This window comes from Falco cherrug, chromosome Z (genome assembly GCF_023634085.1).
Source record: "Falco cherrug isolate bFalChe1 chromosome Z, bFalChe1.pri, whole genome shotgun sequence".
NCBI lineage: Eukaryota > Metazoa > Chordata > Aves > Falconiformes > Falconidae > Falco > Falco cherrug.
The window spans coordinates 36,779,716-36,795,472 of NC_073720.1; the positions used below are offsets into that span (position 1 = coordinate 36,779,716).

The following is a 15,757-nucleotide window of genomic DNA, read 5'->3' on the forward strand; positions in this document are numbered from 1 at the left end:
CTGAATAGATTCTAGAAGTATCCTCTTGGGGTAATTTCTCCGAATATAGTGACTATGTGTGTATTTTTCAACTATAACTCACAGAGACTGATATGACAGAGACATGTTACTTTATAAATTTAATCTCTTTCAACTGTCAGCAGAAACTGTTAGCTTGAAGAGGGAAATTTATTTTCATCTGATGTCAACTCCAAATTTTCCAGATTAGCAGATGCTAAGTCAGATATTTTTGTAGCCATAGGTGCAAGACCTGTCAAACTAATTTTATTGGGTTTGGAGTCTCAAGAGAAGAAATTAGATAGATGCAGAAGTAACCTTTCACCTCCCAGAAGTAACAACCAGAAGGAATTAGTTAGTTATTTAGTCTGCTGTCAGTGGCTGCATTTCCCAGAGCTGTCATCAAATATCATGTAACAATTATTCTATTCTGGTAGATATAAACACAGAAAACCTCATTTGATGGTATTTTGAAAGTGAATTCAAACTGCCTAGATTCACATCCTATCCTTACACCCTTTTATACAGTGATTTCCTATTGAGAACTGATTTATTTTTTCAGGGAAAGCAATTTTAAAGCAAGCAACTTTTTATTCTAGTAGTATTGTGCAGTAAATAATGTTTAGAATTTAGTTGCTTGGCAAATAAAATTCTGGAAGTTCATACACCTTTTTTAATTATCCCTATACCATGAAACTTCTGACTGATAAAGGTCTTTATATTCTCTAAATGTTCAGTGATCCATCCTTGATTTAAAGCTTATAACCATTTGCCTTATTGACCTGTCAAAAACAGAGGGACAGGTGTTTTCAGTACACTGACACTCTCAGTGCCAGATTCAGGGAGAAGCTGAAGGAAGTGATTCTGAGCACATTTGTTTGCTGCTGAAGAAAGCCAGATTCATTTTTTATTATTATTTTTTTTATTCCCTGGCACAAACCATTTAGAGCCAGAAACTTCTGTCAATACATCGTCTAGTAACCACAGACTGGTTCAGTTCAGGCAGGAGCCCTTTTTCTTCGGTACCCATGCTGTCAGGCAAGATTACTGGTCATACTGGTAATTTTTTAAAAGGTAAAAAATTGTAAGATCTCTGAAAGGGAATTATAGTGAGCAGAGTAGAATACTGGTAGGATAGGCTAAAATTATTGGAAATACAATCGGAGATTACTTAGGTGGCAGGAATAAGCACGGAGAATGAACTCATGAGGAGGTCTGGAGCAGGTTGAATACTGAAAACTGAAGAACAGTAGTATCAAAGCTTGTCTATATGAATTTGATAAAACAAAACCATCTCTGAGAAACAAAGAAAAGACTGAATTCAAGACCTTGCAGTCAATCCCTTTTGGATAGTCAGCACCAAAGCAGACAATGGAAAAGTGTTAAAGTAATTGATGATCATTGATCAAGAGCTCATTAGTGACACTCTTCAGAGAGGAGGAATTGAAGCTGTAAAAGTTTACAAAATCTTGATCTGGAAAGGAAAATACCCAGCACATAGAGATGGTGAGTGAGCTGTATCCCTGGTAGGCAGGATGATGTCACCAGCATATGGCAGGACTCAGCGGTTTCCTTCCACAGAGTTAAGAGTACTTACCTGGTTTCCATACCTCTGGATTAGCAGACCTTCTCTCCTAGCTTCATCTGATTGTCTTGCTGCCAGGCCTGCACGAGTGATCAATGCAAAACAGAGACCAGTAACGCACACAGTGCCATTTCCTGTCAGCTAGAGAATCACTTCTGTTCTGCAGCCAGAAGCAGTCTGTCCTGAGGAATCAATTCATACACCTGTGTTTGTGGTACATTATGATAACATCCCCAACAAAAAAAATGATCGCGCTGGGAAGATACCGAGCACGACAGGGTGGAGAACATATTGCTTGTGTATAGAAATTTCATTGGTTTCTTTTCCTAGAAATAAATCGTTGCCATTTATCTTATTATTTCAATGCGCTATCCTTTTTACAGTTTTTTTAAGTATTTTGGGCGAGTACTTGAATAGCAAAAGAGCTTAAAAATATGGGGCCACCTTGTAAAGAAGAAACCCACAAGAAAGTTGGCTGACTTCAAGGACTTTGCTAATTTTGATGTTGATGTCCATGTCCAAAAATGTCTAATTTCTTTCTTTTCTTCAGCACCTTGAGTGCAGTGGAGAGGAGACACTGCCTATCCTTGAGTTATAGGCATGCCCTGAATAAGCTTGAACACATAGGAGCCAATAAAACACTCAGCATGCCACTTCACTGTGGGCCTTTCCTCAGCCTGTACTGAGGATAAGAGGAACAAACCTATGCATAGTTTCAGCAGTACAGGGACTACAATAAGTTGCAGCACTTCCATCCTATTGAATAATACTATATCATTGTTTGCTTAATGACTTGTGCTCTGGCATCAGGAACAAGCACTGGGTATCGTCAGTTCTGTTATACTGCTCTCAGAGCTGTTCAAACTCTTTCAAAACTTAAAAAAAAAAATCAGTATCTTCAAAAGATTGTGAGGTATTCTGGAAAATTAATTGTTGGACTTGAGATGATGCAATTGTTACAAGTTCAGCTAATCTTTTCCTAACTCAGGAAGTAGGAATGCATGTAAAAAGCATACTTCCACTTTGCTTGAACCACTGTGGGTTAGATTTTTTTGAAGTTGAGACCAATTATTATCCTTGGACCCCCTGGGGAAGAAGTAGATCCTTTCTCACTAAGTACTCTTCTATGACATGTAGTGTTGCAGTCCCTAATTTTCTAGCTTTCTAACGTTGTGATCAAAAAAAATTGTAATATTTCCACCTTAATCATAGGAAAAATGAGACAGAGAAACTAGTATGCTGAAGAGTAAATAGGAATTGATATCACCCAGGATTTCCTGAGTTAGAATATAATCTCCAAGCTTCTCTCTTAGTCCCAACCGCTACCCCTGTTCTGTTCCAGCTCTCAGATGAACCCTGCAGGTTAGCATCTTCAGTTTAGAAGCAGGTCTGTGGATGCAGAAGAGTAACTGAGAGCAGCTGAACTGTCTGACCTGGTTTTACTTTACATTTGCATGCATAGCAATCATATTGTTGCTTAAAATACAGCATGCTGAAGTCAAGGCCATCTTCATGTCTTATCCTACTTGACTGACAAATAAACAGCCTTATTGCACTTATAGTGAAAGGATAAGGCACTACAGAGCACTGAAGAATTTTCTGTCTGGGGAAGGCAAGTGGTGAATGAACCTAGGGACATTCATTGTGATTAAGACACCTAGTGATACTGAAAGCAAGGGCAAGTAAACTATGAGGTGTTCTGGCCAGACCATCTGGTCTGGATATAAAAGGTGCAGTAAACAATTTATGACAGTGTCTGGAAAATTGCAAGTTGCAGATAAAAGCTTTCCCCTATAGAAGGGAGAAAAGAGCTGTGATTTTCCCTACTCAGCTGCGCTGTGCTGGGAAACATCCCCCTTTGATAGACACTCATACCATACTCCTCAAAGACCATCAGGCAGAGCATTTGGATGTGGACAGCCAACACCCCACTGCCATGCAGGAAGCAGCTTCCTTCCTCTTTGCAGCCTGCCCCTGCCTTCAGTTGGCCCTCCAGGTGCAGAGAGCTGACCGTGACCATGCATTGTTGCGTGCAGGTGTCCAGGAGGCTGTGGTGACCTGCCTGAACAAACAAACCAGGGAGACCGCAGAAGAGATGCTGTGTGTAACCAGCCGCCGCCCTCCACAGCTGCTGAAAGCCTGTAGCCTGGACCCTTGCCCCCCAAGGTAGGCTTATTATATCTTATGTCTTATCTTCTTACATTTTGTCTCATCTCTCTTACGAGGGATGTGACCACTGATAAAGTTGAGAAACTGATCTTCAGGCTCCCCATGAATCTGAGATGTTTGGGGCCAGGGATGCTTGGATCTGGGTATCACTGAAATGATTCCTGGAGTACAGGAGTAAAACATACAGACATGAGCCTGAGATGTCTCCTCAAGCTGTAGTACCACAGACTTAGCTGTCTGGGCTCAGCAGATCCATGTCACTCCCCCAGGGACTCCCTTTAACTGACATGAAGTGAGCAGAGCTGTTGTGAGCGAGCAAAACTCTGCTGCTGTGTAAGGTAGCAGGTTGGTAGTGTTATCAAAGGTAAGGATACACAGGCCAGGGCTCTTCAGTCTTGTCCAGACATTTTGAAGAATCCATGATAAAAGCAAAACTAATACATACGTGTGGGTGTTTGTAGTGCAGTGAGTTGGCCAGAGCTATTTAAACAACACTAGCCATACAAAAAAAAGAATTTTAAGTAAGTTGTGACCCCAGACTCAGTGGCCTTTCATTCCGGAGGCACACAGTGCCTCACACATGCTCTTTCTCAGACTGCAGGGGCTTACAGCATCCTTACACCACAGTCATATCGACTAGGAAGTGCAAAGCTGTAGTAAAACCAAAGATCAAAATTCAGATGGCTTGCCTACTCAGGTTCTGCAGGGAGACAGTTATGGGTTGGCTTAACTTTACCCAGAGTCGTGTCAAGTTTAAGGAGACTTCTCCAGCCTCCACTTTCGCAAAAGGTTTTGCAGAACCTGTTCCTCCCTGGCTTCAGGCAGGTTCCAGAATCCTGGCCTTAAAAATAGCAGATCTTTTTCTGCAGAGATACACATTTTTATGCTCCACAACAGAAAACAGTTGTCTGTGGTTCCAATGGTTTATTTAAATAAACCTAGGCCTGTCAAGTCTTCAAGATGTACTGTATACATATTGTCTTTATTCCCAGCTGTACACAGGTGCATTTACTCTTCTCTGGTAGTGTGGCAGGTTTGAAATACATTGATTTATAACTTTGAACTATTTAAAACACTCAGTGCTGTCCAGATGGTAGATATTCCTTAGAGTGTATAATGGTAGGTGTATGTATGCTTTATATGACAGCAGCCTATACAGAGTTATATCATTATGAATATTAGCAGATTTTGGATACACAGAGAAGGTTCACATGAAAAATCAAATACGGTGTCATATATGGCCAGCATCCAAGAATGATAAGGACAAAAATAACTGATTGGATAATCAGGATTTTGAGTCTGTGGCAAAAAGAGTCAAATAGGCTGACACATTTCACCATAGCATTACAGGAATTGCTTATGAGGATATTGCAACCCTGATTTTGTTAAATGGTCTGTATTGCTGGCAAAAACAAACAAATATTGTATTAATACTTGAAAAGAACTTTGCAGGTGGGAATCTCACTGTAATTGATAGGTAATAACATCACTGGAGCTGAGAGTGCATCGTAAGAGATTGATCACCCATCGATTCTGACATTGAAAATAAATATTCGTTGGTTAAGAAAAAATAAGGCACACTCATGTAGGCCAGTATTTATGTGAGTTCTGTTACAAAAGTAGTCTGATAAATTGAGTGGATGCTTTTTTAATTAGTCTGTATGATAATCCATACCACTGTGGTAACCTTGCTACCAGAGTGGAGCTAGTTTAAAGCAACCTTGGGCATGTTGTTCGCTCCATGGATTACAAGATTATCATACTGTAGGTCAGTATCAGGCTGTGAAGCAGAGGTGAAAGGGGACTGAGGCAGTGAGGGGAGACTACGAAGCTTTCATCCACCCCTAGGGCTGCAACTGAGAAAAGGGGAAATTACTCCTTTCCCTGTATATACATCTCCTCTCCCTCCAACCCCCTTGGTCTGGAGGAAATTGCCTGTCTGCAGAAATTTAAGCGGCGCAGAATGAAGAACAGCACGTGTTCTGCAAAATGGCTCCTCTGTTAAGAGCAAGGAGGCCTAAAACTCAAGGCTGCAGGCAGCAGGCAGCACGGCTAATGGAAAAAGAGGCAAGAAAGAAAGTTCATGTGTCTCCCAGGCAGGCTGTGACAGGATAACTTACTTATTTCCTGCAAACTTCTGAAGTTCTGTGTCTATTAATGCCATTGTATTAAATACAATGGTATATCAATTAGACTGATAATATTTAGTGTATAAAGATTAGTCTTTATAATAATTAATTGCAACAGTCTTAAGACTTCAAAAAAAAAACACATAAGAAAGAAAAAATAAAAACAAAGAAAATAAAAAATAAAGGCTTTAGGGCTTTATTCTTTTCTTAATCATAAAATGCTTCAGTATTATAATTCAAGAAATCTTGATCCAGGAATCTGGTGGAAATTTAGGCTAAAATCCTGTCCTTATGAATGCTGAAGAAGGCATTGATACTGACTTACAAGTCCAAAACTTCTAATACACTGTGGCTGTGAACTTAGATCCTTGTTACAGAAGTTCCCAAAATGTGATCTGGGAACCATTGATATTTCCCAGAGCTTTCACTGATGGCTTATAAAGAATGCTTGCTGGTCTCATAGTGTTGGCTCTTCTCTCTGTTTTCCAGCTGCTAAAGTGCATTAACGGAAGCTCAAAGCATAACAACCGCTTTCCTAAAATGTCCTTGATGTGTAAGTGACTCGGAGCATGCAGTTGTGGTGGGTAGAGGAGGCAGTCTGATGAAAAGACAACTGAGGTGGTAATGAATGTCTCAGCAGACAAGGAATGTTGTCCGCAGCATAAAGAACCTGAGAAGTCTTGCCCAAGAGAAAAAAAAAATCCCTCCTAATGTATTTAAATAAATTATTCCAGTTATGTTTCTTGAACCAAAACAGCCCAGCATGCTTAGAATTTAATACAGTTCAAGATCTTGTTTAACTTAAGTGGAAGAACACTTAAAAATTAGAACTTCCAAACTTCATGTTGCTTCTGCTGCAGGCACTTTTGGTTACATGTGGTGTTCTCTGTAGCCTCTCAAAGGGTTAGTCATGTAAGCCTCTCCTAGTCAACAACTGGTTTGTCTATTTTAATACAGATAAACAAAAGCATTGAACCACTGAATCTTTCCGGAAGGTCAGAAGGCATACATTTTTAGACAGACCTGTAGAAGTAGTCAGTGAAGAGTAATTTCATTCTGGTTTTGTTTCATCATTCTTTTTGGACACTCAAGAAGAGTGATGCTAAAGGGATCTTCACTGTTGGTCTTCTTTTTGCTCCCTACTAATAATAGATGTGGACAGGCTAGAAGACTTCGTTGCTCGCTTAATGTTTCACCTTGAAAACACTCTGTGGTATTGTCATCCTCTTAAGTTCCTAATTGCTCTGATCTTTCCTGGAACAAATTTTATTAAAAGCTAAAGTATACTGGCAATAGTTCAGATTTATGAAAACACTGAAAGGTGATGGTGCTCGTATAGCAGCTGAGAAAGCTTTATCATTTTCATTGAAATTCTGGCTTAATATCATTAGTAGCATATCATCAATAGCACATTGACATTCTGAGTCCTTTAAAAAGAGACAGAAAAACTAAACCACATAAATCTGTGTTCAACTATTCACAGCTATATGAGTCAGCAAAGTCTCATGCTTAAAATTCTTACAGAAGAAAGAAGAACCAGGAAGAGTTGCACATGAAAACTGTAGATTTCATCCATGTTCAAATCCCAAAGCATCTGAGTTTCCTGTAGTTTCAGACTTTGTTGAGAGTTTTTTTCTTGTTGCTTCAAAAACAATAGCAGAAAAAAAGCTCAGTCTCTTTCATCCAGGAAAACAGTATAACAAAATTTCCCATTTTGCTCTGAACTAAGAAATAGTGAACCACTCTGGAGGTGATTGCTAAGATGAGAGCTAGTAACTGATTTTCAGCACAGTAGGTACAGGATAAAATTTTATATCATTAATTTGGCATGCTCTTGTTTGATATTTCCATAAAAAGGATATAGCCTGTTTTGATATACCAGGAAAACCAGCATGCTTTCTCCAGGAAATAGGGGAATGAAGAACACTATGAACATTTTAATTCAGTCATTCAGTTACTTAATTTGTGTCAGTTAAGCTACATCACTTCCAGAATTACATAGTGGTACTTGAGCAGAGCAAAGTTTTCCCAGATGTACATGCAGAATAGATGTTCAATGTCTAGAAGTTTCTTTGCTAATCTCAAAAAACAAAAGGGCAGATCACTCAGTTTTGCCAATTGCTATGTTTGTATTCCAAATTACTAAAAAAAAATAAAAATAATCAAAAAACCCTGTCATTTTCTCAGTGTTGGCTTTATTGTTTTCACCAACAAAATTACTCACATCCAAAATGTGTCTTTTCCTCAGCCTCCACAACCCAAAATACAGAGGCAGTCATCATCTAATCAGATATAATTGCTCTTTTTTATAACAGCAACAGCATAAGCACCTCATGCTGAGCCAACAAACTCTACCAAAGGGGTAAAATAGAATGTTGTAACTGTGTCATTAATTATAACTGCTCAATAGTTTGGTCAATGTGTGTTGAAAAGATTTGGTAAACATGTATGGAGGAGTGGAGAGAAGCAATGAAAGCCAGATGGCTGAAAATGGATGAAATTCCAGGCAATTTCTACAATTTTGTTCTTGCATATTTTCAAAACTGAACTTTTATCCCTGTACAACAAACAGGGGTAAAAAAGCTGAATGTTACAAAACAAAACAAGTGGGAAAAAAAAGATCATTCTAGGAATAGCACACAAATTCACAACACTCCCCCTTTACTCCTTCTAGCTCTGCCTCTGTTGTTAGCAAGAAAAGATAGGAAACCATCTGAGTGGTCCTGATACCTAGCTGAAGGGTCAAGGTAGCCTGAGGTAGGCTGGGCTCTAGCTCATTGCACAGTATCTTCTTTTTCTCTTCCTTTTCTTTTTTTTTTTTCCCTGCATCTGCTTGTCTGTGGTTTTGCAATAAATTACCTGTTATTATTTTAATGTTTATTTGATGAATGCAGGATTGTCCATCTGTTTTGCTCTGTTTCATTTCCCAGATGAAGTCAAACTATCAAGGAGAAAAAGATAAACATGTTTTCTGATTCATTTGGAGACATGAAGTATTAGGTTACTGGTAGGTCAGACTTAGTGTAAGATGGGCTCCCATCAACAATCTGAAATTAATTCAATATGTGTAGCAGGGCCAGAGCTTTCTTTAATCCATTAAAGGCGACCTCTGTTAGTGGCAGGGTGTTTTGCATCGCTCAAGTGAAATATTAGAGCATATCTGTCTAGTTCATGAAAAAGGTTTAAAGATTTGCAAGTCATTATGTCTACGGATACTGCAGGATAGCCTTACTGACTGGAGATGCCAGTTCTTGTTTTGTTGCAGTCAGTCCTCAGAGCTGTAATTTACAACTAACATTAATGAGGCAATGATGGTGTTACTGTCTCTGTGCCACAAAAAGATGTTCAACCCCTCAGAAACCCCTGAATATTTTTTTTAAGTGGGATGTATTTAAGTCTATTTTGATCTGAAGTGCATTGAGAATGTCTGTGACAGCCTCTTAAGTTGTAACCCACAAAGCCTTCTGGGATCACAGGCCATAGCTTGAACCATTGGTGGAGTAATTGGAAAATTAGACATTAGGAGTATGCTGTCAGACAGGGTAGATTCACCCCTATTTGAAGCATTTAGGGTGAGAAACAGCTTAAACAGGAGTCCCAGGCTCAGAACCACATCTGTTGGCTCAGTTTACTTTGCTAAAGACAGGACTGTACAAAGACATCAAAAGGAGCTCTGTCCCTAGCTGTACCTGCGTTACCTGTATGACTACCCTGCACTACTGTAGTATCACCTGGGCCTTAAAATGTATTAATCTGTGACCTTAAAACATTTCTCTTTCTCTCCCGTATTTTTATAATAAACCGCCCCTTTTTTACCCTCTCCAGTTGTTAAGAGCTTATCCAAGATACGTCTGACAGCCTACCCTTCCCCATTCTCAATGGATGTGTTGCCTGTGGTGGAGCAGTAACTGCATGCTCCTCAGTATCTCTCATTCAACAGCAGCTACAGTCGAGTCACCGAGGGGATCCATAGAAAGCAGTCTTTTCCTATGCACGTCACATCTAAATGTGAAGCAGAGCAACATGCAAGTTGCTAAGGTCAGTGGAGCATCTCTGGAGTCTCCATTACAGTCTGGCTTCAGCTCTTCTAGTTTAAAATTTCAGACTGCTTTCCCGGCCACTTTGCTTTTTTAAATAATTTGATGGTTCCTTCATTAGATAGGATTTCACCCATAGACATTTTCCTCCATTTCAAGTTATATTCCATCCAGGCTACTATGTTTATAAAATATTAGAGGGCAATTGTAAATTATTTATTTAATAACTTATACCATTTTTCCTTCTTACTTCAAAGAATAGCAGGCAACACTTCTTATTCCAAATCCTGTATACCTAGTAGATTATTTTCTTCTAAAAAAATCTCCAGGTTACAAATTTCACCAGGTTAGTACACCTTTGTGTTCAAACAATCTCACCATGCCCCACCACGGGTTTTTTGTAGCTTGGTTTGTGATGAGTGTGATTTTAAAGTCATGGTAGGAACTTAGTGAGTCCCTTTGCAGAGGAAAATTCCTCTTCTGTTTTTTCCTGGCACTGTTAGTAATTCCACCTTAATACAGTCAACTTCACTCTACCTTTCTCTTCTCTAACGCCTGTGCTAACCAGAACTTAATATTCACTTCCACTTTATATTTTTCAGTATTCTGAACAAATATGCTCTCACTTCAGCATTTCAGAACTTCTAATTCTTAGGGTTTTTTCTGCAAATTTATCCTCAGTTTTCTTGTGTATTAATTTACTGCCTCAACAGCAGGATTCAGCTCCCAAAAGAAAGCTTTCCCAGCAGTGACAATAAAGAGCACTCCTTTGCTCTTGTGCCAAATATAAAGTTAAGTAAAATGTTTTGTAGTGTAATGGCCAGGTTTAACTTTTTCACTGAAGCATTAACCTGTGAAATAAGCTACAAGGTCTTATAAACAGCTGATTTTACTGTGTCATCGCTACCTTTAAAAATGGGTGAAATGAAGAGCACCATTATACCTGCCATTTACAGTACTGCTGAAGTAACTTATGATAGCAGTAGCCTAAAGAATACCCAATACTTTCAAACCAATGAACCTTCATGATAAAAAGACAAGGTATGTAAAAGGAGAACAAATAAATGACCCCAACTGTTGCAAATGTATTGTACAGTTCTGTACTATACTTACACATCAGAAGGACTCACACATAAAGTAAATGGAGGAGGTGCCTTCATAACCATTCAGTTTGGAGTGAATTAAGTACCTATAAAAGGAGCCATACTGATTAAACAAGGAATGTTATATCTGCCAGGTAAGTCTGTCACATCTGCAGAAGCACAAGCAAGCCATCCACCTACCAAACAAACTAAAGGAAAACCTTATATGCTTGGTTTTGAAAGACAGTCTCAGTTTGTACCTTCTGCGCTGGCAAAATAGTTCAGGAACAGTTCATCCTAATGAAAATATTATCCCTGTAATGCTGCCAGCCAGGTCAGAAAGAAGCTCATGTTATCTGCTGGTTTTGTGGCAGTACTGCTTATAAAACGTGGACTGGCTAGAGAATTACTTAAGCCCACTCCATTTTTTCCGAACACTGTTTCATTCATGAATCTGCTTGCTTTGTCCATTCAATCCAGTAACATCTCCTTCACTTCTTTCCTGCACTGATCATTTCAGCAAAGGCATTCTTGAATTTTAGGAGTCTTGTTACTCTGTGGGACAAAATCACATGTTCTTCAATATTGATCTTACAAGTTGTGAAGTCAGACTGCTGGTATATTCTTCCTGTTCCATCTACGTGCATTTTCAGCTATCCCATTTTTAAATTGCTTCACTTTAGATTGTATTTCAGATTACAAATAATCAGTTCATCACATATCTTTCTCACCTGCTGAGCTTTTTCTTTCTTTGTCTGTAAGCTTGTTGATTTCTCCTTTAGGAACTGCTTTTTAACATATTCCATGTAGCATAAAGTTTGGCCTAGGAAGAGGTGTTGGTTTATCAGATGGTCCAGCACAGAGAGCACCAGTGTGAAAAAAGCCAGGGAGCACTCAACACAAAGCAGCTCTGTCATGGGCAGCAGGGTGTTAAATTCCCTCTGCTTCTTTACAGAACCATATGAAAGCACTTCATAGACTGATGCACACAATTTATTTCATAAATTGGTGGTTCTTGTGTTTTTTCGTTACTTTAATGTAAGTTTAGGGCAAGGTGTAGTTCCCAAACTGTGTGTCCCTCCCTGACTCCTCGTTCAGTTTCTGCCATCTGTCATTTCAAGTGCAATTCATGCAATTTCTGCCTTATTCATCAAACCTCCCTATATTACTTCTTAATCAGCTTTCCACCTTTACGTTCATTTCTCTGTTCCCCCACTGTTTCCTATCTTCATTTTTGAAAGGGGTTACCAAGGACCTATTTTCATTGTATCTCACATAAGAGCTGAACAACCTCCTTGTAAGAAGTTTCTGCTTTAAGCATGAGTCCAACCTAAACTTGAGACAGAAACTGGTACTCGTTTGTCTATGAAGCCTAATCTGATCTGTGTAGCTGTATCAAAGACATCCATCGCTATCAGTGCCACAGTTATACAGAGTAAAAATCTCTTGTGAGGTACTTTTCAGCAGCTAACCTCTCAAACCAATTCCTTGCCAAACCTGTTCACCTACCTAAAATTGTCTTTTCATGTTCCTCTGTGTTTCATGTATTCTGCATCTAAAGTAGTCCCCTGAAAGACCTACTAGACAACCTCGCACTGTTAGAACTGTTGGCAGGAAAACACAAAACCTCTTTTCTGACCTGCTCTAATGGTTGATGTCCTCTGCCTTCAACCCAAGGGAACAGCAAGGTTTTTTTACTGTAAGGAACCTTCTATATATTGCTCAAAACATATCAGGTTATTCCAACAACAAAACGCACCATTTTTAGAGTTGTTGCATGCTTATTTACCCGCTGTTCTCTGAATGTTGACGTCCTCCTCTATTTTCCCCTATTTGGCTCTGTTCTATAAATATTGGCTCCCTTCCATGTTCATCTATAATGAGCTGCAATATTGACACTGACAAGTCTACAGAATGAATGCAGGGCACATCTGTCAGCTCCCAGAGCACTCTCATTGAGCCTTTGATCTGCTTGCATGTGTTGGCTGCATAGGCATCTCTTTAATGGATTCCCTTCACTTGCAAGGAAGATTCTTTTCATAGAAAAGCAGCTCACTCTCCGTTGTGCACAATGATCCCCTGAAACCTTCCCTGCCCGTTCAGCTTCCTTTCACTTTGGTGATACTGAACAACAGATTTTGTCAGCTGGCAGTGAACAACAACTAAGTATGAATTATTTTTCTGTCACTGCTGATAATCTAAAAGTTCTTTAACTTTTCATTTTTATTGCTTAATCAAATTTTTATTAGCTTTTTCAAAGCCTAGTTAAATCTCTGTTTTCCTCTGAGATCTGAATGAAGAATTAGTTCTAGTTAAATTCTTGTCTTTTATGCCCCTTTCTTGGAGACTAGTTTGATTATAAAGCCAGGTACCAACCCTGGAGTCTTCATCTCCACCCTGTAGCTTCACTGCAGGAAAGTATGCTACCCGAACAGAATTGACAGTAATTCTCTCTACTGCCTAAATTTTAAGATCACTTCTGGATGACATTTAAGACCTGACACTGAGGATATTTACTCAACCCAAGATAAATCTGCTAAAGGAGCCTTAAGAAAGCCTTTCACACCTATGAAACAGGAAGATTTGCCAGAAACGCAGCTCCAGATCAAGAACAGATCTCCCAAAAGGAAGGGAGGAGATGTATGGGCTCTGAGTTGACTTCTCAGTCTGCAGGATCCAACAGAGGATGTGCAGGTTGGCAGAGGACAAGGGGAAGCCAGTATTGACATAGTATGTGATTTACTTAGCCTGTTGCATGTGCATATACACAGCTGCCACCCAGTCTGTGTGCACTGAGAAACATCTCTATGCAGGCAGGTGTCAGATGTTAAGTAAGACACTTCCAGACAAACCTTACTCCACACTGATGGATGTTTATTTTAGAACTAAGAAGAGTTCTTTGTATCACTTTCATATGGTTTAACCACATAAAAATGACAATAATTCAATTTTTTTTAAACTAGTTTGGGAGGTCTTTGTGTAGAAAGGTATTTACTTTTCCTATGCAGCGTTCAGTTTTCTTGGCAGAGCTTGAAGGGACTCTGTCAGGATGAAATCCTGTGTCTCTAGAAAATATTCTTGACTTATAACACCGAACAGCTTAGAATGCTTTGGGTTTTACCATATATACTATGCATATAGGGACTGATCCAAAGCTGTTGGCTCTATAGTGCTTTGGCTCAAGACTGTGTATTTTTCATGTTCTACCTACATCATTTACTTTTTCCAAACTGACTTTAGCAGTGTGATAGTTCTTTGTTCTGAAGGCTCATTGCTCCACTGGGGCAATAACTCTAATTCTAGCAGCTTCTCTTGCCATGAGTAGCTGCTTACTAGCTGGTGCCCGTTTCAGGTCTACTTAGATTGCAGAATTATTTTGTGGGCTCCAGTTCTTGTAGCAATGAGTGGCACATTTCAAAACTGAGGCAACAGTTTATTGTTGTCCCTGTTTTTATTTGTAACACACTGATGCCTAGAGGCTCCTGTCAGGCTGAGAGCCCCATTGTGCTAGGCAGCACATAAAGACAGAGTAAGAGATCATCCCTGCTGTAGGACCACAACCTAAGCAGAGAACATGGATGAAGCTCAAGGGGAAAAAAAGTATTGTTACAATTTTGCAAACGAGATGTTAAAACATACGTGGAAGAAGAGTATTATTCAGCCCAGCATCTGAGTCTTCCCATTGGACTCAGAGGGTATATTCACATAACCACAGACTAGCCCATGTTTCAGAGTTCTGGTCTCAGTCACCTCTGGAGTTCAGGAACGAGGTCCTGCTCGCTTGATCCTTCAGTTCATCACCTGAAGTGCTGGACCACAATATGACACATATAATTTTTGTTCTGTCACAAGAAAGAAGGAAAGTTCATTTCTGATTAAAATTAAATGTCTATAACTAATTAGAAGTTCATACTCATATGATAGAAGCTTTTTTTCTTTTCCTTTTAGACAACTTGATTATAAATGTGCAGGCTATATTCTAGTTGAATATATGGACCCTCACTGAACTTGAAAATCACTAAAGTAAAACATGATAGAGTTTAATTTAGGGTTCGCAGGCAAGATTTTCATCAAGATAATTTCCCTTATTAGAAATAACATGGTTAAGCTGTTTTTTGAGAGCATCTCTAATGTTTATAGACCTATATTAATGATGCAGAATAATTGTGCTGTGATAGAAATCAAGATTTTCAGATTATTGGGCCTTTTTTTGGCAACTGGAGCTTCACAATTGTTCTCTTTTATGCAAGGAAGCTGCAAATAGTCACATTTTAAAATATACTGACTATGACTAATTGTGGAAACTGCTTGTTTACCTGAAGTTAACCATATGTGTAAGCACTGCTTAATGAAGCCAAATTTATTTAATGAGAATGTACCAGAAAATTACAGATTCTCACTGGCCATTTAGAAATTAGAATTTTAATTTGTAAAATTAATAGTATGTTACCGATTATTACTTTGATTCATAATATGAACTGGGTGTTAGATTTCCTAACTGGTGTTTTCTGATTCATAAAATCTTCCCATTACTAATTCACTTTGTTAGTTTATAGTTCCTGGAAATTCAAGAAATGTGGTGCTGTTGTTGGTTAGGCTTTTCATGAGTTTATGTCCAGTTTCTAGACCACACCCTTAGCATTGTGTATAAGAAAATCAAAAGGAAAACCACTGCCTTAAGGAGTCAGATCAGGTTCACTACTTAGTTTGCATATCTTCACATGCATTATATGTCTCCCTATACTTCAACAACCTAAA

At 39.0% G+C, this 15,757-nt stretch overlaps 1 protein-coding gene and 1 long non-coding RNA gene across 3 annotated transcripts in view; one reads left to right on the forward strand and one right to left on the reverse strand.

Annotated features, from left to right (window-relative positions):
• ADAMTSL1 (ADAMTS like 1) overlaps window positions 1-15,757 on the forward strand; it is a 190,982-nt gene that overhangs the window by 113,916 nt on the left and 61,309 nt on the right. Inside the window, exon 15 of the mRNA XM_027807903.2 lies at window positions 3,619-3,748. Within this exon, the coding sequence (XP_027663704.1) occupies window positions 3,619-3,748 (130 nt within the window). The remainder of the gene's footprint in view (window positions 1-3,618; window positions 3,749-15,757) is intronic.
• The window catches only part of LOC129734745 (uncharacterized), a 39,435-nt gene continuing 29,731 nt past the window's right edge, over window positions 6,054-15,757 (reverse strand). The window contains exons 3-5 of one of the 2 annotated variants that reach the window (XR_008730290.1): window positions 14,705-14,841; window positions 8,740-8,821; window positions 6,054-7,522 (exon numbers count right to left, since the gene is read on the reverse strand). This is a non-coding gene — a long non-coding RNA (uncharacterized LOC129734745). Of the gene's footprint in view, window positions 8,822-14,704; window positions 14,842-15,757 lie in introns of both variants that reach the window. The other variant, XR_008730289.1, reaches the window with a different exon arrangement.